This window comes from Budorcas taxicolor, chromosome 18, assembly GCF_023091745.1.
Source record: "Budorcas taxicolor isolate Tak-1 chromosome 18, Takin1.1, whole genome shotgun sequence".
In the NCBI taxonomy this organism is placed as follows: Eukaryota; Metazoa; Chordata; class Mammalia; order Artiodactyla; family Bovidae; genus Budorcas; species Budorcas taxicolor.
In genome coordinates this window covers 49,435,223-49,462,755 of record NC_068927.1, presented here as the reverse complement: position 1 = coordinate 49,462,755, position 27,533 = coordinate 49,435,223, and the positions used below count along the sequence as shown (strand labels likewise).

The following is a 27,533-nucleotide window of genomic DNA, read 5'->3' as shown; positions in this document are numbered from 1 at the left end:
AGAGGATGGGTGGGGGCAGTGAGCGGGCAGGCAGGAAGGGCCGGGGAGGGTAAAGGAGAGGGCGCTGGACACCCACTGTCCCGGAAGAGAAAGCAGGGCATCTCCGGGTCCACTTTGACGCAGTCAAAGTAGTGTTTGTTCTGCACGCGGTTGTACTGCACCGTGTAAGTGATGTCGAAGGCCAGGCGCTTGCCTGGAGGGCAGCCAATAAGCACTGGCACCATCAGGTTGCTCTGAGGGGGAGGAGAAAAGCCTGGTTCTGGGGGTCCGGCAGGAGGGACACCCCTCCTCCCCCACACACCATCACTACCTGCCAGGCTCACCCTCACTAGGGCCAAGCTGGTTATTATTATTACCGTTAAAACAATAAAAATAGCAAGGGCTTGCATAGCTCTTACTGTGCACAAGGCATGGAAGGATACTGTGCACAAGGCATGGAAGGATTCTGCGCAGAGCTTTACATATTCAAGTTTGTTTAATCCTCAAAACAACCTTGCATAATATAGACCATTAACAGCTCCATTTAACGAGATGGCAAAAGTGAGACACAGAGAAGTCAAGTCACTTATTAATTATCTGAAATCACACACATGGCTGGGAATGTGGTAGAGTCGGGATTCAAACTGAGTCAGGTGGCTACCAACTGCCTTCAGAATAAGACATACAAAACCACTAACACCTACACCTATGAAGCAGCCAGCTCCTCTGTGTGTGTTAGTCATTCAGTCATGTCAAACTCTTTGTGACCGCATGGACTGTAGCCAGCCAGGTTCTTCTGTCCATGGGATTTCCCAGGCAAGAATACTGGAGTGGGTTGCCATTTCCCCCTCCAGGGGATCTTCTCAACTCAGGGATCAAACCTAGGTCTCCTGCATTGCAGGCAGATTCTTTACAGTCTGAGCCACCAGGGAAGTCCCAGCTCTTTGTTGGACTTTAACTGGCTGAAGCTGAGGGAATTCCCTGGTGGTCCAGTGGTTAGGACTCTGATTTCACTGCCAAGGGTCTGGGTTCAATTTCTGGTTGGGGAACTAATATCCCACAAGCCTGCATAGCCAAAAAATAAGACAATGAAGAGCTGAGCTGGAGCCTGATTTCCTCAGCAGTAGACTTGGGGGAAGCATGGGATACATGAGGGAAGTAGGGCCCAGGATGGGAGTGCAGTATCTTGGGAATGAAAGGTTCCTGGCCTAGTCTGGGGTTAGGGCCCAAGGATTTCACCACATTGTCAGAAGGACATGGGCGTCTAGAGACTGAAATCTGGGCTTGGTGGCTTCTGTGGAGAGGGGTTTTGGCCACAGATTGCACCTGAGCCAAAGACTTTACACCTATCAGCCACTGAATCACTGCAAAGATTTCTCAGATTCAATCTTTCCCCAATCCACCTCTGTTCATGGCACTCCATCCCTCTGTGTTCAAGCTAAAAAGCCTTGGTTTCTTCCTGGAAACCTCTCTTTCTCTCAACTCCACATCCAGTCCATTCAGAAATCCTGTTGTCTCTAGAGTTCAAGATAGAGCCACTCTTTTCCCCCAACTCTTCTGCCCTACTTGGGCTGGCCCAATCTTCTTTTCCCCGTGGTCTCCCTGCTCCCGTCTCTCCCCTCCAGGCTGTCCCACACTTGCAGCCAGATGGACTCTGTGAAACATGAGTCACCCCTCTGCTCAGATGCCTCCTATGTGACCTGCCCAATACTTCTTCAACCTCATCTCTCTCCACCGTCCTCCTTGTACACCCTGCTCCAGCCATGCTTGCTTCTTGCTATTCCTTTAGTCTAAGACAGGAAACATACTCCCATCTCCAGGCCTCTGCTATCTGTCCCCTCTCACTGGCATGCCTCCTGATACATAACTGCATGCTCACTTCTTCTCCTCCTTCAAGTCTTTGCTCAAATGTTTCCTCCTCAGCAGGGTCTTCCCCAAGCCATCCTATGGAAAAGGCTTCCCTACCTATGCCTCTTGCCTGTTTCTTTTTCTCCTAGTGCACATCACCTTTTAACATACAGTATCTTGGGGCTTCCCTGGTGGCTCATTGGTGAAGAATCCACCTGCCAATGCAGGATGCATTGATCCCTGATCCGGGAAGATCTCACAAGCCTTGGAGCAACTAAGCCCAAGTGCCACAACTATTGAACCTGTGCTCTGGAGCCCAGGAGTCACAACTACTGAGCCCAAGTGCTGCAACTACTGAAGCCCACATGCCTAGAGCCTGTGTCTTGCAACAAGAGAAGCCACCCCAGTGAGAAACCCATGCACCACGGTGAAGAGTGGCCCCCACTTGATGCAACTAGAGAAAGCCTGCACATAGCAAGGAGAACCCAGTGCAACCAAAGATTAAAAAAATCATTTTTGTAAAAAGCTACAATAAAAAAAGAGTAGATGCTTTTAAAAAATCATTGACTTTTTAAAAGCAATCTTTAGGCGGGTATCATGGTCAGATAGATAGATAAGTGGATGTATATTGGGATACACACACAGACACACACATATATACATAGTGAAAATTTCACTTCCATTCCTATCTTCCAACTGTCCTGACTCTTCCCTATTCAACCAGTAAAGAAAGAAAGAAGGTGAAGTTACTCAGTCATATCCAACTCTTTGTGACCCTATGGACTGTAGCCCACCAGGCTCCTCTGTCTATGGGATTTTCCAGGCCAGAATACTGGAGTGGGTTGCCATTTCCTTCTTCAGGCGATCTTCCTAACCCAGGGATCAAACCCAGGTCTCACGCACTGCAGGCAGACTCTTTACCTTCTGAGCCACCAGGGAAGGGCTCATTCAACCAGTAGGGAACCATTATGAATACTTTCTTGCCCTTTTCCTCATAGTTTCTTCATGAAAATAAAAGCAAACATGAATATATGTTATCAATATCAAGTATACATTGTTGCAGTATGTGGAGATCTCTGCCGCCTTGCTCTTGTTTTTTTCTTTTCTTTTCTTTTTTTTTTTTTTTTTTTGCCACACCACGAGGCTTGTGGGATCTTAGTTCCCCAACCAGGGATTGAACCTGGGCCACAAGAGTGAAAACACTGACTCCTAATCACTGGACCACTAGGGAATTCACTCACCGCACCACCACCAACCCCCCACAAACACACACCCTGTTCTTTTTAAATTGCTGCATAGTTTTCCACTGAATGGATGTACCACCTTTTATTTAACCACTCCCCTAGTAATGAACACTTAGAATGTCTCCAAGTCTTTTGCAGTAACTGTGTGCTGTGGATCAGATTCCTGGAAGGGATCTGCTGGGCCCAAATAGAGATATTAACGGACTTTCTGGGGTTGTGATGAAGAGGAAAATAGTGTGCACTATTAAGTTTAGCAGGAAACAGTTATTGGGCTGTGGTCACTCTTCCTTGCATTTGACCCTGAATATCCCATGTAATCCAAGGAGCTGGGAGCTGTTACAAGTCCCTTTTTTAAATTGCCCTGGGTCATAGTAACTCAGGCTTCCCAGGTGGCACTAGTGGTAATGAACCCACCTGCCAATGCAGGTGACATAAGAGATAAGGGTTCTAACCCTGGCCTGGCTGGGAAGATCCCCTGGAGGAGGGCATGGCAACCCACTCCAGTATTCTTGCCTGAAGAATCTCATGAACAGAGGAGCCTGGCAGGCTACAGTCCATGGGGTCGCAAAGGATCGGACATGACTGAAGCGACTTAGCATGCACGCATGCTAACCCAGGAAAGAGAAATACCAGGGTCTGTCTCCTGGAGAGTGGGCAGGGAAGTGGATGAGAACAAGGTCTCCTCTACCACTTGTTAGCTCCGGGGATTACTCAGAGCAGACGTCTGCATCTCTCAGAGCTTCACTGCCTGCCTCCATGGCAGGTGAAGAACCAAGGACCCAAAGGCTTCAACAAAGCACGGGTGAGCGAGCAAGAGAAGAGCAAGGCATGAAGGGAGAGCCAAGCTTATTCACATGCCACCTTTGGACCAGTTGGAAAAACAAGCCCTGCGTCACAGATACTTAATTTCCCCTAGAAGAACAGTATCAGAAGGAACACACAAATTTGTGTATGATCTATGCAATGCAGCCCTTCCTGAAAACATGAATGGATTAAAGGAGGGAGGGGGTGGCTGGGTGGGGTAAATGATAAAAATGTATGAGAAAGAAAAAATTAGGAAGGCATTCATGGGATTCCCAGCTAGAGCCCTCAGATCCCACCCTGCTGAGACTGACCCACACCCTTCCCTCCCAGCACAGGGCCCAGGACCCCAAGTCCAATACTTGCATACGGGGCCCCTGGTTCGTGTTCTGGAAGCAGTGCCCAGACGAGCCCAACACCTGCGAGTAGGAGCAGGAGATGAGACGGGACCCCATGGCTTAGTCCTTCCCCTCATCTGCATCCCTACCCTCCAGGCTTGGACCACATACCTTGACGAGCATGGAGGTCTTCATGAGGTGATGTCCACTAATTCCCTGGTCAAAGCAAGACCTTTTATCACTGAGCTTAACCTGGGGGTGGGGGCAGAAATGAAGGGGTCAGGAGGCCAGCGGGAGGACCCAGGCTCCTTTCAAATAACCGCGGGCTTCTAACAGGTATACTGCCCCAGTAGCTCCGCCATCACCTCAGCGCCTCTTCTCCACCTAGTCTCACCCAGAAAAGCACCGAGGTGAGATTAACAAGGACCTTCTCCTTCACTATTGCCTCAATGCAGTGGGGGTCCGCCAGCACCACAGCCAGATCCACCGGGCTCAGCACCTGGAAGGAGGGGCCTGCTTGGAGCAGAGGGCGGGGTTAAGGCTGCGGGCGTGACCCAGTCGAAGCCCCGCCCCCAGGCACCACCCAGGCCCCGCCCACCGACCGTGCAGGACTTCTGGCTTCCGGGCGGTCAGGAAGACTGAGAAGCTGTAGCTGGTACCCTTGTCCAGGAAGATGCGCTCGGGCAGCTCGTTCTCGGCCTTGAGGTCGTAGATCTTCTCGTAGCTGGTCATGTCAACGTGCACACTGCCCGCGCTCCGCCAGTTGCTGGCCAGGTAGAAGTGGTAATCCTAGGCGACGGAGTGCGGGGCAAAGTCAGTGCCTGGACAGGGGAACGGTGAGGGGGAGATCCGGGCTCGGCCCCTTCCCCCGACTCGCCATCCTCTCCACGCACCTGGTCCTGCTTCTTGTTCTTCCACCAGCGCCAGGTTGGGTCGTGCGCTGGGTCCGCGTATGGCTGCAGGAATTGCAGGCACCGAGGGGAGGGGGTGGGTATGTCAAGGGGCGTGCCCAGACAGGCAGTGTCCCCAGCCTCAGTCCCTGCCCCTGACCCAAACTGAAAGATACACACCCAACCCCGGCTTTCGGCCCGACCGCCTACCCTCGCCCCCAGCCCAAAGCCATCTCTTCTGAGCCGAGCTTGATCCCCTCCTCGGCCCCCCTTCAGCCTCGGAAGCACCGAGGCGGCTCGGCTCTGCTCCGCCCTCCGCCGCGGTTCTGCAGCATAGAAGCCCCTGCGATACCACCTCAGGTAGGACCCGCCCCGGACGGAAGGCGCCCACCTTGTCGTACTTCGAGTGCAGCCAGAGCAGGTAGTAGACGAGGCCCTGATAGACAGCCAGCGAGTTCTCGCTGTGGAAGCCCCAGGGCTCCGAGACACGCGGCGGCTGCGCGCGGTAGCGCTCCTGGCGCGTGTAGATTTTCGGGTTGGGCAGCTCCCGCAGACGCATCACCGTGAAGGGGCAGAAGTTGGAGAAGGACAGCGTCAGGTGGCTCCTGAGCGGCGACAGTGGAGGACGGAAGCTGACTTTCCCGGGATCCGCGCACCAGGAACCTCCGCGGGCCTGCTTCCCACTCCTGCACGACTGACTACGCAAGGCTGATCCTGACCTACGCAATCCCTGACCTTCCTCCTCAGGTTCGGCCCCTGGACGTATTCATCTGCTTGTCCCTCGACCCCTCAGAACAGAGTCCTGGACCGCATCCTAGACTCTCCCCGACCCCTCCACGGTACCCAACCTTCTAAGGGTTCTTCCACCTCACTCCTCCACCACTCCCAGCTGCCTCCCTGGGCTCCTCTGCAGGTGAGCAGAAGGGTGTAAAATCTGACCATGACGTTCAAGTTCCTCCCTATGACCACCAGGGTCACCTTTTCCGCCTGGTCTCCAGGGCACTTCATTGGCAATGCATTCTGTCCATACTACACTCCCTCTCAGTTGCTGATCACCCAATCCCCTTTCACTTGGCACAAGGGGTTCCCCCTGTTTGGAACACTCTTCTCCATCTATCACCTCATCAGTTCTCCTCACCCTTCATGCACCTCTTCTCGTTGAAGCCCTCCCTGATGCACCTTGCCCCTAGGCTGGTTAGACCCCTCCTCCTTAGAGCCCAAAGGCTGTCACTGGGGATGGCTTGGTCTCCACCCCCCACACCCCAGAATGGGAGCTTCAGATGGCAGTGCCTAAGGCTCTCTGACTGTCTCTGTGGTTCAGTATCTTCTCACCCTTGCCTTTCCAAGACATATTCATCACTGATCTGCTGGTATACCAGTAGCTGCTCCACGGGCATGAGCCTCTTGACGAGCCTGCCCTGCTGGTTGTCTATCAGGTACACCAGCTGCAGTGGGAAGGTACGGGCCACGTGAGCTGGTGTCAGCCACCCTGCAGCTCCCCCATGTCTCGCCCACGCTGTTCCCCCACCTTGGCACCTGGTACAGTTTGTTGTCTTCATAGAAGAGGGTGACCATGGTCTCATTGGGGGCGTAGAGAGAGGACTGCTGAAGAACCTGGAGGTTGATGTACACCTCCCAGGCCTTGGACGGGAACAGCTGGTACACATGGTAGCTGCCCTCCAGGAGATACCAGATCTGGGGGTGTGACAGCCAGGTGTGTGCGTGAGGCCCGTGGGCACTGTGACCCCCACCCCTCCCTCTGAGGGGTGAGGACCCCACTCCCTGAGGGGTGAGTCTTGGGTGCTCACCTCTGGCTGGGACCAGGTGAGCCATCCTTCTGCTTCTCAGACCCCACCACCTCTGCTTCCAGCCCTCACTCCCCATGATACACTTCTTCACTGTTTCAGTCTGCTTGAGTTTTTATTACTTGCAATGTAACCATTCCTAATATACACACTGCCTGAAGGCTGGGGATCTGAGGGCTAAGCCCTCTTTTTCTCTTCTCACCCTTTTTAAGATTCTTTTTTAAGGTGGACCATTTTTAAAGTTGTTATTGAATTTGTTACAATACTGCTTCTGTTTTCTGTTTTGGTTTTTTGGCCCTGAGACATGTGCGATCTCAGCTGCCCGACCAGGGATCGAACCCACACCTGCTGCCAAGGAAGGTGACGTGCTAACCACTGGATGGCCAGGGACGTCTCCCATCTCGCTCTTTGCCCCCTTCAGGGTCTCAGCATCCCCTTGGCCTCAGTTTCCCACCTCTGCACTGATGCCCACCCTCTCATCCCCTAACTCATTTGGCTGTAGACCAAACCTCCTCCTTAGCTTCAGCTTGGAGGATCCTCTCCAGCCTCCAGCACATCCTCCCTCCATGTGGCCTTCTCCATGAAGCCCTCCTGACGCATATACCCCCAGACAGGGTCTGAACGTCCGTGGGTGCTGTTTTCCTCACTGCAGCCTTGTAGTGTCTGAACTGTCACTGTCTGGTAATGAATCCATCCTCCCAACTGGACTGGGACCCTGGGAGGGCAGGGCCCACAGCTGACTCACTGCCCACTATGTCTCCAGCACCGGATCAGGTGTGCTGAGCTGCATGGCGGAATGAAAGAGGGCTCCCTCTGGACATCCCCTCATGACTCTGAGCACAGGCCCTTTACCCTGCTGAGTAACTTTGGAAAAGACACATCCTTTTTGAGTTCGAGGATTCTCAGCTATAAATGGAGCTTCTGCTGCCCTTCCATTCCCCAGGGTCCCTGAGAATGTTCCCTCTCCTGGGCCCTTTTACCCTGATGGAGTGGGGGAAAAGAGAGACCCCTAGGCTTTGGGGCTGGGCAGAAAGGAAGTGGGGAGAGGGGAGGGCAGCCCACCTCCTCATTCTCGGTGACAATGGCCATGTCCCCTCGGAACGAGTTCACCAGGTACTTGATGGACAGCTCCTTGGGGAAGTCCGCCAGGTAAATGAAGTTGTCACTGTTAAAACTGAAAGGGCAGAGGTGGGAGGTCAGGACACCCAGGTGAGACCCGGAGAGTATCTGCTTCCCTGACTAGTCCTGACATGCCACTGCAGGAACCATCTACTCGCTTCTCCGCCAGGCTGATGAGAAGGCACAAAGGAAGCCTGGGACTCTAGTTTCTGCCCCCCATCTCCAAACCCTCTGGCTGACCTGCCCATCCATAAACAGGAGCCGTTGACCAAACTGGCAGTTTGCCAACACCCCCCCAGAGTTGGCTCCTGGTCCTCCAGCTTCCTGAAGGGTGAAAAGCATCCTACCCTCTCCCCGGGCCATGTCCCTCTATTGCTCACACAGGTTGGGTCCTCATAGCAGGTTTCATTTAAGAAAGGATTCCCACCACTGGGACTTCCCTGGTGGTCCAGTGGTTAAGAATCTGCCTGCCAATACAGAGGGTGTGAGTTCAGTCCCACACACTGCAGAGCAACTAAGCTTGTGCACCACAACTAATGAGGCCAAGTGCCTCAGCTATTGAAACTCTCATGCCTAGAGCCTGAGCTCTGGAGCAAGGGAAGCCACTGCAATGAGAAGCCTGTGCATCATGACGAAGAAGAGCCCCTGCTCGCTGCGACTAGAGAAAAGTCCACGCACAGCAACCAAGACCCAGTGGAGCCAAAAATAAATAAGGATAAAACATTGTTTGTTTGTTTTTTAAGGACTCCCAGCTTTAAAATATCAGCTTCCCTCTTCTATCTGTGCCCACCCCAGCCCATGTTTTCCCCCATGATGGTTCTGATCACTTCTGGCCTTGGGCATACATACCCTGAAAACTTGGTGACTTCAGAATGGAGCCCCACCCTACGTGGGACTGGGGAGGCTGGCTCCATACCTCTGGAGGAGGAAGTTGCCCCAGATGAACAGCAGGTTGTTATATGGGTTGTAGGACATGCCCTTGGGGACCATCGGAAAGTTGGTATAGGACTCTGTCCCTAGAATCATCAGGAACTCCAGGCCTCGAGCTGGCAGGGGGCACAGGCAAAGTGGACACAGCAGTGAGGTGGGGTCGCTTGGGCCTCACCTGGCACCCACCCACTTTTCCAGCCCCCTCTGCCTTCCCCTCCTACCGTCAGGGATGAATTCCGGGATGGTGTAGAGCACAACCAGGTAATCATTGACTACAGGTGGGGAAGACACAGCAAAATCTCCTGAGACCCTGAGTTTTCAAGACCTGCAACTGAGCAAGTCCCCAGCTCCCCAATGCCTCCAACCCCATCCCAACAGCTTCCCATTTGGGCCCACTCTTGTTGCTGTTGTTTAGCTGCTAAGTCATGCTAAGCTCTTTGCAACCCCATGGGCTGTAGCCCACCAGGCTCTTCAGTCCTTAGAATTTCTTCATGTGAATTATAAAAAGGCACTTCCTCTAAGCGGATACAGTCCTGTGAGGGCAGAGGACTTGATTCCTTGGCTGGGGAGCTCCAGACACAGCCTAAACAACTGTACATGCACACCTGCTAAGTTGCTTCGGTAGTATCCAAACCTATGGACTGTACCCCTAGAGGGTTCTCTGTCCATGGGATTCTCCAGGCAAGAGTACTGGAGTGGGTTTCCACGCCCTCCTCCAGAGGATCTTTCCAAAGCCATGTCTCTTGTTGTCTCCTGCATTGGCAGGAGGGTTCTTTACCACCAGTACCACCTGGGAAGCCCTAAACAACTGTACACGGCAGCCCTATGCTCACTCCATCAGCTCACATCAAATCTTACTGTGAGCCACAAGGCCTTCCCAGGTCTCACATCTGCTCACGCTTCCAATCTCCCTCCCTCCCCTTCCCTCTGCTCCAGTCTCATTGACTTCCTCTCAGTTTTCCCCCTGTTCTCCACCACTGCCCCTGACCTAGCAGTGGCAGGAGCCACATTTCCTTTCCGTTATCTGTTGAGCACAGATGCCACAGGATGGAGCAGCAGTTCATAACCCCAGCTCCTGCCCCTTCCTGCTTAGCAGCCCCCAGTGATGCCCCAATTACCCAGGTCATAGCTGACCACCTGGAAATACTTCGAGGAGGCAGGGCCTACAATCTCCACCAGCATCAGTAGATTGTAGTCACCAGCAACGAATACGGCCCAGGTGACGGAGCAGCTGACAACTGGGGAGGGAAGGCAGAGGTCCAGAGAAGCCCCTCCAGCCCCGTCCCCCTCCATGGTTTCTGTGACTGCCATGCCTATCCTGGTGACTCTCCACCCATCCCCAAGAAACTGCCCATCTTTTCCCATGGCCTCTCCCCCGCCTTCCCTGCTCTCCTACATCCCCGACTGCCCCCCAACCTTCCCAAGCCCACCCTATTCCCCACCCCCACAGACCCATGTGGGAGCAGGGTACCTAGAATTGCACTGCACACGGACCGATGCCTGGGCAGCAACTGGAAGGACACGAGGCCATCTGAGGAGCAGAGCAGGTCAAGGCTCAGGCCCTTCCCAGCCCATCTGGCACCCCACCACATCAGCTCTTCAGTTATCCGGGGTTGAATACCTGTGCCTCCTTCTTAGCCCTGGGGCAGCTCTCCCCCAACCGCCCTTTCTGTCCATTCACAACTGGCCTATCAGAATATGTCTGCCTGCTGGTCACAGTAATTGGCTCAGGTCTGAGCACATGACCCAGAAATGGGCCAGTCAGAGTGAACCCTGGGATTTGAGCTAAGGCCAATGGGGGAAGAGTCTGCTGTCACTCGCTGGGGGTGACTCAAGCCAGTGGGAGATGTGAGTCCCGACTTCCTGGATGCCATCTCTAACCCCTGCGGGGGGAGTACCTATCTGAAAATGAGGCCAAATTACAGGGCTAATAATGATAAACCCTTGAGTAGGACTCACCGTGTCCCTAGTGCTCTAAGATCTTCATATATGTCAACGTATTTAACCTTGATAGCAACACAATGATGTGGGTATTAGTATTCTCAGCCCCATTTTGCAAATGAGGGTAAGCACCCAAAAAGAGAGGTTGAGTTACCTGTCCAAAGCCACAGATGACTTGAGTTGGGTGTGTTAGAGCAGTCTGTCTCCTGAACCCATGCTATAATCCCTAGGCTATACTCCCTTGCCAAGGGATAGACCTGACGGTCCACCCTGCAAGCCCTGGATCCAGCTAGCCTGATGCTGCACTGGGTCTTTTCATCTATATAAGTCTACACATTTTCTATGCTTAAATGATTTTTGAATTGGGCTTCTGCCCTTTGAAACCAAACACACTGTGAAAGATACAAAACCTCCCAACCCTGCCAAGCCCTGCCACTACAAAGGCATAAACCTATCTTGACTCACAGCCTGGGACCCCTCCTGAAGGAAGGGGTGAGAGGTGAGGGCCTGGGGTCAGAACTCTTAGGAGTGAGCGGGTCCAGAGGGGTCTCTTGGGCTGCTGGAGACCCCTGACCTTACCTGTGATGGTCCCAAAGTGGACGTAACCTTCGTGCTTGCCAGTGCTGAGGGCCATCACATACTCAGAGCCATTGCTGTGGAAATGCACGGGGCACAACCTCTTGATACACTCGTTAGCCAGGACTCGAACCCATCTCTCTGTGGGGGCCAGCATAGACATTTGAGCCTGGGGCCTTGAGCCCCCAGATCCAACTATGCCTCAAACCAACATGCTCCTGAGTTTTCTAGCTGTCTAAGCCAGTAAACACCCCTTTCTTTGACTTATATCTATTCTAACCTGGTTCTTCCCACTGTCAAAGTTCCCTAAGAAAGAAAGTGAGAAAAATAAAGCCTTTGGGAACACTCACTAACTAATGAAATAGGGGTTACAGTGTAAGTTTCTGTGATCCCGTAAGTTCACATCGCTCATTTACATGGGGCAGGGGCAGGGGGCGGGGGTCAGAAGAACTAGGGCTTTGATATCATTTAAAAGATGAGGCCGAATCCAAAGTCTCTCTTAGGATTTCCCCAGTGGTCCAGTGGTTAAGGCTCTGCACTCCCAAAGCAGAGGGGCTGGGTTCAACCCCCGGAGCTAAGCTCCACATGCCACAACTAAGAGTTCACATGTCTCAGCTAAAGATCCCACATGCTGCAACTAGGACCTGATGCAGCCAAATAAATAATTTTAAAAAATTAAGTCTTTCTTTTCCTCCCTGATCAATCTCCTTCATGGCTCTGCCTTTCCAACAGCCCATCTCTGTTTCTCTCTTTGTCTAACTTTCTGCCCCTCCCCAGCGCCTCACACTTCTCACTTGGTGCACATCTCTCTCTGGTATGCCTTTCTGACCCTCTCTGCACCTTTGCATATGAGTGAGCATGCACCTGAGTCTTTCTCTCTCTGCTCCCTCCCCTCACTCTCAGGCCTCTCTCTGCCCTTAGTCGGTTCAAGACTCCTGGGAAGGTCTGGATGAAAGTCTTGCCCCAACATACAGAGGGTAGGAGGAGTTGCCTACAGGGTGGGAAGTGATGCTTCAGGAGCTTGGGAAGTCCCTCCTACATCCCCCTCTCCCCACCCATGGTAATTCCATTCCCAGATGCCTCCAGTGATGGAGTCCCTGAAGCGCCCTCCCTGGGGCTCCAACAGGCAGGTCCCATGGCCTAAGATGGTCAGGACGCCAGAGTATGTGACCCGGCCAGTGACCCCTCACCGCTGCCACGTTTGCTCTCGTAGAGTGTGGTGTAGGTGCCTGTGAAATAGTAGATGAGCTGGTTCTGCCGGATGAAGAGGGTACTCTCAGTGGCAATGGCATCGTAGATGGTGGCGGTGAAGCTGGCTTGGGGGCAGTAGAAGGAGCCTACCCAGCAACTGTCAATGCTCAACTGCGGGGGAGTGGAGCCAGTGGTGAGCAGGTGGCCTTGATCTCCACTCCCGTGTCCCGCCTTGTGGGGAGGCACCTGCTCTGACCACTGCTTGGGATGGACACATGTGGCTGCCCCCAGGGCCCCCTTCCTGCTCACCCTGCAGCAGCACCTTGGTGGCCAAACTTCCCCCAACAAACTTCCCCTGGAAGCAGGCGACCCAGGCCAGAGCCAGTGGGGGCTTTCAGTGCTCCCTGAAGTTGGGTAGTGCTCCATGTACTCAACAGGGCTCAGCACACCTGGTTCCCCAGGCCCCAGTCAGGATTGTCCTCATGTGGATCCAAAAGATTCCATGCTTGGCCTAAGGCACATTTTAATAATCCTATTCTGTATTTTTTACATTTATTTATTTTTGGCTGTGCTGGGTCTTTGCTGCTGCACGTGGGCTTTCTCTAGTTGTGGTACAAGGGCTTCTCATTGCAGTGGCTTCTCCTGTTGCAGAGCACGGGCTCTAGAGCACAGGCTTCAGTAGTTGCGGCTCATGGGTTTAGTTGCCCCGTGACATGTGGGATCTTCCCAGACCAGGGATCAAACTCATGTCCCCTGCACTGGCAGTTGGATTCTTAGCCACTAGACCGCCAGGGAAGTCCCTATCCCATTCTATTTAAACAAATAGCTATCTGAACTCACTGACTGATCACTAACACTGGCAATATCATTAACAGTGGGAAAGCACCACCAATGAAGGGCTCTTGCCTAAAAGATTGAGTATAACTTCAACCAAGCTTCTAGAACTCACTACCAGTTTATAGGCAATATAGGGTGTTGTGGCTAGAATTTACATGTTGAAGCTCTATCTCCCCAACATGACTGTGTTGGGGCCTTAAAGGAGATAATTAAGGTCCAGCGAGGTTATAAGGATGGGGCCCTAATTCTACTGGACTTGTGTCCTTATCAGAAGAGGAAGAGACACCAGAGCCACCTCTCTCTCTACTCATGCACACAGAGAAAAGGCCACATGAGGACAGTGAGAAGGTAGCCATCTGCAAGCCGTGGAAACAGGCCTCACTAGAAACCAACCCTGCTGACACCTTGATCTTGGACTTCCAGACTCCAGAACTACAAGAACATAAATTTCTGTGCTTAAGCCATCCAGTCTGTGGTATTTTATTATGGCACCCTGAGACTAATATTCAGTACATAAGGTCAGAGGAATAAGTTAATTGATTCTATGAAGAAGAAAACAGCCAGGGCTTCCCTGGTGGCTCAGTGGTAAAGAATCCACCTGCCAATGCAGGAGACATGGGTTTGATCCCTGGTCCAGGAAGATCCCACATGCTATGGAGCAACTAAGCCCTTGAGCTGCAACTACTAAACCTCACGTCCCTAGAGCCTGTGCTCTGCAATAAGAGAAGCCAGCACAATGAGAAGCCTATGCACGGCAGAGTAGCACACATTCACCAGAGTAGCACGCATTCACCAGAGCAGCATGGATTCACCACAACTAGAGAAAGCCTACGTGCAGCAGTGAAGACCCAGAGCAGCCAAAAAAAAAAAAAAAAAAGCAGCAAACAGTCAAATTCTATAGGACAAAAGGCCTGGCTTCTTAAATTACCTGGAAAAAAAAAGGTGATTGATGGTTGTGGGTTGGGGGAGAGCAGACTTACAGGTAAGAAGAGAATTAAGAGAGTTCACAACCAAACGCAACAGGCACATCCTGATTCAAGCAAACCAACTGTAAAACACATTTTTAGATAATGGGGGAAATTTAACTATGACCAGGTCAGATGATATTGGCTGAAACTGATATATGCTAAAGCTCAAACTCCAGTACTTTGGCCACCTCATGAGAAGAATTGACTCATTGGAAAAGACTCTGATGCTGGGAGGGGTTGGGGGCAGGAGGAGTAGGGGACGACTGAGGATGAGATGGCTGGATGGCATCACGGACTCGATGGACGTGAGTCTGAGTGAACTCTGGGAGTTGGTGATGAACAGGGAGGCCTGGCGTGCTGCAATTCATGGGGTTGCAAAGAATCGGACACGACTGAGAGACTGAATTGAACTGAACTGAACTGATGATACTGGATTGGCCAAAAAAAAATCATTTGGATTTTTCTGTAACAGCTTACAAAAAAATCCAACTGATTTTTTTTGGCCAACCCAATATTAGGGGCTTATTGTTAATTTTGCTGGGCATTATAATGGCATTGTGATTTTATTTCTTAAAAGTCCTAATGTGTTAGAGATATTTCCTCAAGTATTTCCAGAATTTACAAGTGAAATGGTATGATGGCTAGAATTTTCTTTCAAACATTCTAGGGAAAAAAGAGTAGGGCAAAAAAAAAGCAAAATGTTAATTATTGACGTTGGGTTCATTATACAATTCTCTCCATTTTTCCGTTTGAAAATTTCCACTAGAAAGTGGAATTTTCTACTAACTTTTCCAACAAAAAGCATAAATCAGAGATTTCCCAGTGGTCCAGTGGTTAAGACTCTGAGCTTTCAATGTCTAGGGCATGGGTTCGATTCCTCGTTGGGGAACTAAGATCCCACATGCTGTGCAATGAAGACAAGAAAAAATAATTTTTTACTTTTAAAAAGTATAAATCAAAATAAAACTCTAGGCTCTGCTGCTAAGGGAAATTTTACCAAGTTAAGAGGAATATAAACATTCTCACTTCCCCACCTTTTCAGTACATAAGAGATTTCTGCAGACTACAGACTTTGTTGCTATGCCTGGGCAAACTAACCTGCACCCTCTCAATCTGTCATTTTGATTGGATATCACAATGTATTGCCCTGTTAATATTTAAAGTGCTGCCTCTGTTTTCTGGAAGAAATACTTGGAAAATTTCTTTGTTAAACTAGAAGATCATCACACCTCCCCTCTTCCTCCACATGCCTGAGAAAAAGAAAAGCTGTGAGTCAGCTGGATTTCTTATTTGAGCAGTGTTTGAGAGTTCTGACTCAGTTCCCCCAACACGCAGCCTGTTGGGGTTCTCTGACCACAATGACTGAGTCAAGGTGGGCGAATGGTGAGCCACACCAAGTGGAAGGAATCTTGTGATTTGAGGGTTAGAAGATAATGGGAAAGATATTTCCCACTGGATGTGGGCCTGAGAAGATGCAACCTTTGGAGTTCCAAGTCCAGAGATGTTTGAGCATAAAGTCAATCGTTTGAGCAAGCTCTGGGAGTTGGTGATGGACATGGAAGCCTGGCGTGCTGCAGTCCATGGGGTTGCACAGAGTTGGACATGACTGAGTGACTGAACTGAATTGAACTGAACTGAAAGTCAATACAGAGGAATCAGGTCTGAGAACTGGAGAGAGAGAAAGAGACTCAGATTTGGTGACACTGTTTGAAATCCTGGATCAAACTGGACCTGAAGTCCTGAATTTTTTTGGTTACATGAACCAACAAATTCCCTCTTCCATTTTTGGCAGGTGGCTAGTTGGGCTCAACTCCATTTCTCCCGTTTTCTTTGGTAATGGAGTTTTAGCAGGGTATGTGCCAGCCAGGTGGAAATTAGACTTCCCAGCCTCCCTTGCAGTGGATGTTGCCAACTGACTAATTCTTCAGCAATGGAATGCGACTGCAAGTGAAACTTGCTTAAGAGAAAATAGCTTGCCCTTCACCTCTGCTCTTTCTCCTTCCAAGCTGGCTTCAGTATGGGCATGGGCATGACGCAGCTCCAATCACATGGGTCAGATCAACACCTGGGGCCTAGAGGATGGTGAAGCAGGAAAGTAAAAGAGATTGGGGTTTCTCACATCTGGACTGTTTGGCAAATGAGCAATAGCATCCATTTAAGCTGTTGTTTCTCAGAAGTCTCTTTGATACAGCATCTATTAATTTTTTTGTGGTGGGGGGGCGGGGGCAGGGATGCACCATTCAGCTTCTGACCAGGGATTGAACCTGGGCCACAGCTGTGAAAGCCTGGAACCCTAATCACTAGGCTTCTGGGGAATTCCTGTTACAGCATCTAAACTTGACCAACACAGGGCTGAAGATAGCTGCATAGTGTGTGTGTGTATGCGGGGGGTAGGGGGGCAGGGGGTGTTCTTATGAGATCCTAGGGGCAGTTGACAGGAGTGCTGAGGTGTGAAACAGGAAGAAAGAAGGAAAACAGAGCAGAGACAGCAACGTGGGAAAAGTCCTTCTGGTTAAAAAATGAGAATAAATAGACTTTGATTTTGGAGTGATGAAAATTCTTTGGAAATAGATTTGGTGATTGCACAATACCAATATATTCAATGGTACTACACTGGTCACTTTAAAATGGTGAATTTTATTAATTTTATGATTTTCATATGGATAAATTAAAAAAAAAAAAAGATGCCTGAAGTTCAAATTGCACTTTTAATTCTCATGACATAACTCCCCTCCTTTGCCCTCCAAATCTCTTCAGCAGAATTCATTGGCTACATCTCTCCTGTGGGTGTGTTTTGCTCAGGAGCGTGAAAACTGAACAAGGTCTGCAAAGACCTGGGTCAGAAGCAGAGAGAGCTGACAGGACAGCTCTATAAACCAGAGATGTTCTATAAACAGAAGGAGTTCAACAGAAGCAGGAATTCAGAGCCAAAGGGAACTGAGAGAACATTAATCCACATGGGGTTATCAGAAATCCATGTGTGGGAGGACTTTGTTGGTGGTCCAGTGGTTAAAAACCTGCCATTCAATGCAGGGGATGTGGGTTCTATCCCTAGTGGAGGAACTAAGATCCTACATGCCTCGGAGCAACTAATCCCATGGGCCACAGTACAAAAGATGCCACGTGATGCAATGAAGATCCCGCGTGCTGCAACTAAGACCTGATGCAGCCAAATAAATAAGTAAACAAATATTAAAAAAAAAATAGAAATCATGGATGGCACTTTCAGCTTCGATGGGAGGAGGTTCAAGCAGTCTTTAGAGGTTGCTGTGGTGCACATTGTTATCTTAGACAAAATTAACAACCAGCTTCTTGTCCTCCCAGCTTGTGGCAAAGCTACCCTGATTTCACTCCGGGGGAGTCATCCTTTCACGGTCTCTTGTCTCGGGTACCCTCCTCATTAGGATAGATCTCATGACTCGTGCTAAGCCAGCTGGCACGCTCCATTCTTTTGGGACACATGACCCAAGCTGGGCCCATCAGGACCAAGCAAATAAATTTCAAGAATTTTTAAAAAATCTATTTGGGAAAGAGGTGCTTCCTTTCTCTGCCTATGAGCTGGGATGATCTGAATCACTTTGAGGAGGGAGTTAATCCAGAAGAAGTGAAGCTGAAAGTTGGAGTCCTTGTTCGAGCCCTGAATCAAGCCAGGCCTGCAGGCTGCTCTGTGTCCGGGCTTGGCAGTTGGGTGTACCTATTCAATCCTATTTCTCTGCTGAAACCAAACTGGTTTGGAGCTCTGCCTACAACTGCAATTAACCCAAACATGTTTGTCTTTCACACTGAAAGGACCCTGCTTCAGACACTACTTCCATGTTTTGGAAGTAATATAGGCTCACAATGCCGAATCTGAAACCCTAGAGGCCAGGTGTATATTGAAATTCAGAATTTTCCAGTGTTTAGAAGGTAAGATGACACATATATGAGGCTTCCTCAGTGGCTCAGGAGTAGAGAATCCATCTGCAATGCAGGAGATGCTGGAGCCCCCTGGATCAGGAAGATCCCCTGGATTAGGAAATGGCAAACTATTCTTGCCTGGAAAATCCCATGGACAGAGGAGCCTGGTGGGCTACAAAAGTATCGGATATGACTGAGTGGCTGAGCACGCTTCATGGCACATATATACCACCCAAAAACCCAGTGGGGCCTGAGGCAGCACCTCATAGTCAAATTCCTTAATATTTCTGCAGGGCAGCATCAGAATATTATTAAATAGAATGCATAAAGATAAAAAAAAGAAGTCTTTGTTAGCTCAAGTCAGAGTTTCTCGACAAATGCGTTTCAGCCTTGAATTGTGAAAATGCCATTTCAAAGATTTGGGATTTCGGAACTACAAATGATGGACCTATAAATAATAATAGCTTCAACTCCCATATTACTCATTCTGGGTCTGACTGCTATGCATTTGTGCCATTCTCAGAATCATTCTGTAAAGTAAATATAAATATCGTTCCCATTTTACAAATGGGGAATCTGAGGCCAGGGTAGGTGAAGCGACTTGCCCAACATCACACAGCCAGGAGGCAGCAGAAGGAGGATTTGAACCCAGCCTGCAGAGTCTGTCTTTTGTTGATGTTATCTGCCTCTTCTGGGTGTTGGTGTGCCTTTGGGGACCCCTTCCGTGGCCCTGGGCCCCTTTCCACCTTAGGAGCTAAAACCCAGCCCACCATCTGCCCTGCAGTGACTCACCTCCACGAGAAAGAAGTCCTTGAAGTTTGTGTCGGTCAGTAGGATGGCCTTCTCCTCAGGGATGCCACCCAGGATGAGCACGGGTGTCTGGTCCACAGTGTACCACAGCGGCCTCGATGGGACATTCGCAAAGTACTGGGGTATCAGATGGAAGAGCTGCGGGGCAGGGGCCAGAGGGCTGCTCAGCAACCCCCTCTCTTCCCACGGTTCTGTCTCATTTAAGATAAAACCTAAAGAACTTACCGTGACTCACAAGGCCATGTGCAATTTGCCTCCATCACCTCTCTGACCTCATCCTCCACCACTCTCCCCCTTGCTCATCTTCTCCCGGCCACATGGGCTTCCTCACTGGTTCTCAGAGCCTTTATACCGACTGTTCCCTCTGCTCGAAATGCTCTTCTAGTAACTACGTAATTCCTGCTCTGCTCCACCAAGACTGTACGCAAATGTCGACCTTCTCAATTACACCTTTCTTGCCGTCCCCTCCTGTGTGTGTGTTCAGTTGTGTCTGACTCTTTGTGACCCCATGGACTGTAGCCCACAAGGCTCCTCTGTCCATGGGATTTCCCAGGCAAGAATACTGGAGTGGGTTGCCATTTCTTACTCCAGGGAATCTTCCTGACCCAGGGATCAAACCCATGTCTCCTGTGTCTTCTGCATTGGCAGATAGATTTTTTTAGCCCTAAGCCACCTGGGAAACCCCCGCCACCCCCTCTTACAGAGACCTAATTCCCCTCACTCTGAATTCTCCCCAGTGCACTGACCACTTTTCAACCTGCTGTGGAATTGACTTGATCTCGTGTGTGCTGGTCTGGTGTCTGTCTCTCCCACTAGACTGTCAGCTCAGAGAGAGGGCACGGATTTGGGTCTGTGTGTTCACTGTTATGTTCCCATGGCGCCACACTCTGTGCTCAGGAAGTGCCTACTGAATGAATGAATGCACTGTGATTAAGAATATGGGTGCAGGAGTCAGGTAGACACAGTTACAAGTCTGTGGGCAAATGGATCCATCCTTTTGGGCCTCAGTTTGCTCCTCTTTAAAATGGGTAAACTAGAGGACCTTCTCTCACAGGTCACTGTCAAGACTTAACGTGTACTTAGCAGAGCATGGCACTGGGGCTCTTCCCATCACTGGAGCCCCCTCACCTCATTTCCCACAGTGAATTGGAGTTCACGGTCTCGCCCACCCTCCAGGAAGCCGTTGATGTTCACATGAAACCTGGAGGTGGGTGTGGGGCAAGCACGGGTGTGGGTTCAGGCTGCTGCCAGAGCTCACAGCCACTTCCCTGCCCCTTTCCATCCCTGAGGACCCCTCTTATCTTCTATGGGAATCCGGAAATTAGGAAGCCCCTCCCAGAGTCTCACCCAGCCCGGGATCGGGAAAGGGCACCTTTTATTAGGAATGAAGGGCCCCAGGCCATTGCTGCTAACATCCACGCGCATGACCACGCTGCCGTTCTTGATGGGCATGGGCGTGTACCAGCTCATGAGACACACCTCCTCTGCGTCACATCTCTCTGCTGGCAGGCGGTGGGCACTGAGGCTGCTGGGGCCTTCCAGTAGCCTCCTCCCACCCCGGCCACAAACCACTGGGATCTCCCCGCAATTCAACTTGGCATGCTCCCTTCTCAGCCACGGATCCCCCTGGGGCCTTTGTGTGGCCCCATCTGGGCCCCGGAACCTGCTGAGGCCTCCTTGGCCACCCCCCTCTCAGGTCAGAGATCTCTGTGAGGCCCCCAACCACCCCCACATCCTCACCAGGTCATAGGCCCCTCTGACGTTCCTAGCCGCCCCTTGAGACCATGAACCTTGCTGAGGTTCCCTGGCCACGCCCACACGGCCACGCCCCCACCCACCAGGCAGGCTGTGACCCTCCAGGCTCACCTGGGCTGCGGAAGGGGGCTGCCTCCATCTGGATCTGCAGCTGCTCTATCTTCCAGCGATGGAAGTTGACTGGGGACTGGAAGGTGACCAGCACCACTGGCTTCAGCCCTGTCAGGTGGCCCTTGCGGACCAGGGCCTCAGAGGACTGAGGGCGAGATGGCCCCACAGGGTGTCCTTAATAGAGCCTGTGGGTTCCCCTGCCTTGACCCCACCTTTACTAGCCTGCCATCCTCCTAGGCTGGGTCAGGAGAACAGACTCTCCACCGTGGGAAGGTCAGAGAACATGTTCTAGGTTTGGGGCTCGGGAGGGGGATGGGACCAGTCTAGGAGAGGGGTGGAGGTGCTTTCGGCTGGAAGGGAGTCAGGAGGTCTTCCTGGAGGAGGTGAGTCCAGAGCAAGGTCCTCAGACAGAAACTAGACATAGGGAATGCATAGGGCAAAAAAGCATGGGATAAACAAAAATGTAAAGGTGGGAGCACCTGGCACCCATAACTACTAGCAGCCTCTTCCCTCATTCAGGTATTCCATTCTCACTCTTGGGGCTTCTGGTTTAGGGACTGGGATCTGGGGTATGATGGGGCAGTTAGCCCCTGGAGAAAGGCATGGCAACCCACTCCAGTATTCTTGCCTGGAGAATCTCATGGACAGAGGAGCCTGGAGGGGCTACAGTCCATAGGGTCACAAAGAGTCAATCACGACTGAGGTGACTTAGCAAGCAGGCAGGCAGGGGCAGTTAGACAGGAAGGAACTAGGGACGGGGGTGACCGGGCAGTCAGGGACAACCTCCCAGAAATGCTAGGATCCTGGCTGGGCTAAGAAGGGAGGGCAGGGCTTAGAGCAGCCGTCAACCTTTTTGGCACCAGGGACCAGTTTAGTGGGGACTAAATTTTTCCACTGACCACGGTTGGGGGGTGGGGGGAAGGTTTCGGTATGATTCCAGTGCATTACATTTATTGTGCACTTTATTTCTATTATTATTACATCAGCTCCACCTCAGAACATCAGGCGTTAGATCCCAGAGTCTGGGGACCCCTGACTTAGCATGGAGATGGAAGGAGGAGGACATGTATTCTAGGGTACGTGCTGCGCTGTGCTTAGTCATTCAGTTGTGTCCAACATGCGATCCCATGGACTGTAGCCTGCCAGGGTCCTCTGTCCATGGGGATTCTCAGGCAAGAATACTGGAGTGGGTGGCCATGCCCTCCTCCAGGGGATCTTCCCAACCCAGGGATGGAACCCAGGTCTCCCACACTGCAGGAGGATTCTTTACCAGCTGACCCACCTGGGAAGCCCATGCATACTGGAGTGGGTAGCCTATTCCTTCTCCAGAGGATCTTCCCAACCCAGGAATCAAACTGGGGTCTCCTGCATTGCAGCGGGATTCTTTACCAGCTGAGCTACCAAGGAAAGCCTGTTCTAGGGTATAGAACAGCATTAATATTTCATTTTTTGACCGGATCATGCGGTATGCAGGTCCCTCACAAGTGATCAAACCCATGCTCCTGGCACTGGGAGTATGGAGTCTTACCCAGTGGACCACCAGGGAAGTCTCTAGAAGAGCATTGGCAAAGGCTTGGAGGCACCCCCAAGAGACAGCTGTGCTCAAGTCACTCTGGGCCAGGGGTATGGGGGGAGCTATGAGACATGGGTGGGAGATTAAATGAGTCTTATTCCTTTGGCATAGGCCTTCATCCTGAGGAATGCCTCGGCCTGGGCCCTTTCAATCCTGCCCCCTACACTTGTCCCAGCCCTACCTCTGGCTTCCAATCACAGGGGAGCAGGTGCTGCTGTGTTGGGGACCTCTTCCTTATCAGGGATATAGTGGCCACAACTGCCCTGGTGCTGTCCACCCTTAACTCTTGTCTGGACCAAGCATCAGCCTCCTCCCTGTCTCCTTGCTCCTGCTCTGCCCCCCATTCAGCCTGTTAACACCTGAATCCCATTGCATCCCTCTGTTCAAAACCTCATGGCTTCATCTCACTAGAGAGAAAGCCAGGTCTCACTCTCCCCTCCCACTGTCCCCCTCGCTTAGTCTGCTCCAGCCACACACGGGCTCTGGGCAGTTCCTCATATACACCAGCTTCAGTCCTATTTCAGGGCTGCTGCACCTGCTGTTCCTTCGGCTCCAGTGTTTTCCCCAGTTCTCTCCCTTTTCATCATTCAGGCCTCTGCTCAAGCTCTTCAGAGATCTTCCCCAACCATTCCAGCTAACGCCTTCACCTCATTTTATTTTTGTCTTTGCACTGGTTACACTAATAAGTTGTTTTCTGTATTTACTTGTTGATTGTCTGCTTCCCTGGTGGGCTGAATCCAGAAGAAAAAGCAGGGCACATTGTTTATCAGTGTACCGCTTCCCCACCCCGTTGTGGGGAAAAAAAAAAAAAAGGGTCTGACTCAGAGTTCAGTGTTGCATGAACAGATAAAGGAATGACTATCAGGCTTTCACAGATAAGGAGAGAAGGTTGATGGAGTCAACTCTCTGCCCAGGTCACACTCTAGAAACTTATTGCTAGTGTTCACTTTCTATGAACCAGCCACTGTGCTCAGTGCTTCACACATATTTAATCATTTTATGAAGTGGGTATGATCATTATTGTAGCCTTGTTAAAGATGAGGAGACTTTGGTACAGAGAAGTTAAGTGACTTGCCTGAGATCACTCAGCTGTTATGAGCAGGACTGGGGTTTGAAGCCAGGCAGCCTGGCTTCAGAGCTCAAAGGATTCACTATCATGCTATACTTCCTCCAGATAAATATGAGTCCACGGTAGATTCAAACCCAGGTCTGTAGCCTTCAGAATTTCAGTTCCAAACCACAACATTCTGCTTATTTCAGTCAAAACAATCTTAAATAAGAACAAATTTGGAAGACTCAAACTTCCCAATTTGAAAGTTACTACAAAGCTACAGTGATCAAAACAGTGTGGTACTGGCATATGGACAGACATATAGAACAATGGAATAGAATTATATCTAGAAACATACACTTATACTTATCGTCAATTGATTTTTGACAAGGATGTCAAGACAATTCAATGAGGAAAGAATAATCTTTTCAGTCCTGGTATAACTCGATATTCATAGGTAAATATTAGACCCCTACTTCACACCATATACAAAAACTAACTCAAAATCAATCAAAGGCCTGAACATAAGACCTAAAACAAACAAATAAACTCTTAGAAGAAAACATGGGAGTAAATTTTCATGACTTCTGGTTAGGTAAAGCCTTAGACAACACCAAAAGGACCCATAACAAATGAAAAAAAAATTGATAATTGAGCTTTATCAAAAATTAAAACTGTGGTGCCATTGTATGATATGTGAATTATATCTCAATAAATGTAAAGCTTTAGTGCTTTAAAGGACATCATTAAGAAAGTGAAAAGACATGGAAAGTGAAAAATATTTACAAATTATATATCTGAAAAGGAACTATTTTCCAGTCTATAAAAAGAAATTTTATAATGTGACAGTAAAAAGACAAATAACTCAGTTTTTAAATGGGCAAAGGATCTGAACAGACATTTCTCCTAAGAAGATAGATAAACGGCTAACGGGCATATGAAAAGATGTTCAACATCATTAGTTATGAGGCAAATGCATTTCACACATGCTAGACGGCAAGAGTCAAAGGAATAGACAATAACAAATGACAACACAGAAAGAACGGACCCCTCATACACTGTTTATAAGAATGTGAAATGACATGGATTTGCTTTGGAAAACAGCCCGGCAAGTCCTCAGAAGTGAAACAGAGTTGTCATGTGACCCAGAAATTAATTTCCTAGGTATATACTGAAGATAACTGAAAACAGATGCTTGTACAAATGCAGCATCATTCATAATAACCACCCTCAAAGTGGAAATAACTCAAATCACCATCACTTAATGAATGGCTAAGCAAAATGTAGCACATCTGTACAACTGAATATTGTTGTTCAGTCACCCAATCGTGTCTGACTCTGTAACTCTATGGACTGCAGCATGTCAGGCCTTCCTGTCCCTCACCATCTCCCAAAGCTTGCCCAAGTTCAAGTCCATTGCATCGGTGACTCAGCCATAAAAAGGAAATACTGATCCATGTTATAACATGGATGGGTCTTGAAAACATGTGAAGTGGAAGAAGTCAGATACAAGAGGCCACATATTGCTTGATTCCATTCTTATATGAAATGTCCAGAATAAACAATTTCACAGAAGTAGAAAACAGATTAGTGGTCTCCAGGGGCAGCTTGCAGAATTTGAGTTCCCCAACCAGGGATCCAACCTATGCTCCCTACACACCAAGCCGGGAGTCTTAGCCACGGACCACCAGGGAACTCTTGAATTGTGTATTTTTAAATGGTGAACTTTAGGACATGTGAATTCTATCTCAATTTAAAAAAATATTTTCTTTACTTTATGAGGAAAACATGTTTCTTTTTCTTTTTGACCCCAATATCTGGCACGTGGGATCCTAGTTCCCTGACCAGGGGCCCAACCTGTGCCTCCTACAGTGGAAGCTTTCAGTCTTAACCACTGGACCACCAGGGAAGTCCTTATATCTCTCTGGTTTTTTCTTTTTCTTTTTAATGGAAATTAAAAGCTAATAAGCACCAACTATGTGCCTGGTGAGATATCAGGAATCTTGAATCTTTAAGGCCCCTAGGGTTCAATGGTGCCATGCCTATTTAAATATTAGAAAGGGGGAAAAATGAGGCCCCAACAGAATAAACATCCCCTGCCCCTGCACCCACTCACCACTTCTCCTGTGCAGGAGTAGTTGATCTTCAGGTAGTAAGGAAAGCCCAAGTATGTCTGCAAAGAGATGGTGAGCAAATGTCCAGAGCCCAGAAGGGTGCAGCTCCAGGACCTCTCCCATTCGCCTGCCCCTAGTCCCCTCACCTCGTCCCGGTCGATGGGCGCGTCCACTAGCAGGTCGAACACTTTGTCCACTGTGTACAGCTCTTGATCGACGAAATGATCGATCGCGTCGTTCTTGCCTACTGACTCTAAGTTGTTCAGGACAACCTGCCAGGTGCACTCCTGGGTTTCCTGTATCGCCCACAACCTCCACGGTGCCAACAGCACCACCAGCAGTGCCCACAGCGCCCGCAGGACTCGGAGCCTCGGCCGCGGAGCAGGGCCAGCAGGGAACATCTCAGGCAAGTGGGTAACGTGGCTTCAACCTGGAGAAGGCGGAGGTCACCAGCCGGCCAGACTGTTCTTGGTAGGCGCCGTCTTAGATCCCGCCTTATTCCTGCGCCCCGCCCAGGCCCTGCTCCTGGTCCCGCCTCTGCTCAGATGTCTGGCCCCACCCCTATTCTTCTTGCTCCTCGCTCCACTCCTACTTTTGCGTCTCGCTCCGGTCCTGTTCTTGCTCCAGGTTCCTCTCCTGCTCTCGCTCCTGGCTTCTCGCCTGTTCTTGCTCCTGGCTCCTCCTGTGCTCTTGCTCCTGGCTTCTCTCCTGTTCTTGCTCCTGGCTCCACCTCTGCTCCAGACCTCCGGCCGGCAACTACCGCTCTTCCGGACCCTGCCTCTGCTGCTACTCCTGGGCTCTCCCCTACTGTTGCTCCTGGCCATGCCCCTACCCCTGGTTTCGCCCCGCCTCCCAGGCTCACCCCTTAAACTTGCCCTATCCTTCTTTGCTCTGCCTGTGCTCTGCCTCCGACCCCTACTCTTCAGTCGGTCTCTATTTCTGTTTCCCGGTTTAGCTATGCCCCCCCTATTGCCCCCAGTTCCTCTCCTCGCATACCTGAGCCTGGCTCCGCCCCCACGTCTTGCCCCGCCCCCCCACATTTCTCCGCACCGCCCCTTTCTCCGTGCTCGGGACCTGCCCAGGTACCAGATCCTGCCTCTAGACCCGTCCCTCCCCCGAACCTGTACCTTCCCCACGCCCCACCTCTTCCCCTGTCCTCGCTTCGGCTTCTCTCCTGTAGCTTGCCCCTCGCTCGGCTTCTGCGCCTTGTCCCTCCCCTTATCGATCCGCCCTCCCCCCTCATCCTGGGGGAGATGTTCTTCCCAAGCCCGTTCCTTGCCCCGCCCCCTCCTGTGATCCCGCCCCTTCTCGTTGGAGACCCTTTCTTTGCCTCGGGAACTCTCCTCGCCATTGGCCTTCCGCTCGCTCCGCACCCTCTCTTCGCCCTGCACCTCCTCGTTCCCTGCCGGCGCTGCCTTGTCTGTCAGCACTTTCTCGGTCCTCTCCTTCCCCCTGAACCGCGGTACCTTGTCTCCTCCCCTCTTCTCGCCATCTCTTTCCATGCCCTGGATAGCCCAGCTCTAAGCTCCGCCTCTTCTAGCCCCGCCCCTATTCATCGCCCGGCTTCTTTTCTTGGCCTCTCCAGGCTCCTCGCCCCGCCCTGTCTCCGCCCTGCCCCTCTGAGCCCAGTCCCTGGTCTCTCCTCCTTTTCCTCAGCCTTTCCCCGCCTCTCCTCCCCCGGTCCCTCTCTTCCCCTTCTTAACCCCGCCCCCACCCCCTGCATCCCTCCCAGGGAGGCCCCGGGCACTCCCTCTT

The 27,533-nt window shown here is 50.8% G+C and overlaps 1 protein-coding gene across 1 annotated transcript in view; it reads right to left on the bottom strand.

Annotated features, from left to right (window-relative positions):
* Nucleotides 1-26,179, bottom strand: part of CATSPERG (cation channel sperm associated auxiliary subunit gamma) — a 28,915-nt gene extending 2,736 nt beyond the window's left edge. Inside the window, exons 1-21 of the mRNA XM_052656485.1 lie at nt 25,781-26,179; nt 21,041-21,185; nt 20,547-20,673; nt 20,303-20,375; nt 19,157-19,312; nt 12,662-12,833; nt 11,475-11,612; nt 10,426-10,485; nt 10,073-10,192; nt 9,176-9,226; nt 8,941-9,070; nt 7,968-8,079; nt 6,637-6,795; nt 6,433-6,545; nt 5,492-5,705; nt 5,104-5,166; nt 4,813-4,999; nt 4,605-4,723; nt 4,382-4,462; nt 4,235-4,291; nt 77-233 (exon numbers count right to left, since the gene is read on the bottom strand). Of these exons, the coding sequence (XP_052512445.1) occupies nt 77-233; nt 4,235-4,291; nt 4,382-4,462; nt 4,605-4,723; nt 4,813-4,999; nt 5,104-5,166; nt 5,492-5,705; nt 6,433-6,545; nt 6,637-6,795; nt 7,968-8,079; nt 8,941-9,070; nt 9,176-9,226; nt 10,073-10,192; nt 10,426-10,485; nt 11,475-11,612; nt 12,662-12,833; nt 19,157-19,312; nt 20,303-20,375; nt 20,547-20,673; nt 21,041-21,185; nt 25,781-26,179 (2,833 nt within the window). The remainder of the gene's footprint in view (nt 1-76; nt 234-4,234; nt 4,292-4,381; nt 4,463-4,604; nt 4,724-4,812; nt 5,000-5,103; nt 5,167-5,491; nt 5,706-6,432; nt 6,546-6,636; nt 6,796-7,967; nt 8,080-8,940; nt 9,071-9,175; nt 9,227-10,072; nt 10,193-10,425; nt 10,486-11,474; nt 11,613-12,661; nt 12,834-19,156; nt 19,313-20,302; nt 20,376-20,546; nt 20,674-21,040; nt 21,186-25,780) is intronic.
* Nucleotides 26,180-27,533: the final 1,354 nt, after the last annotated feature.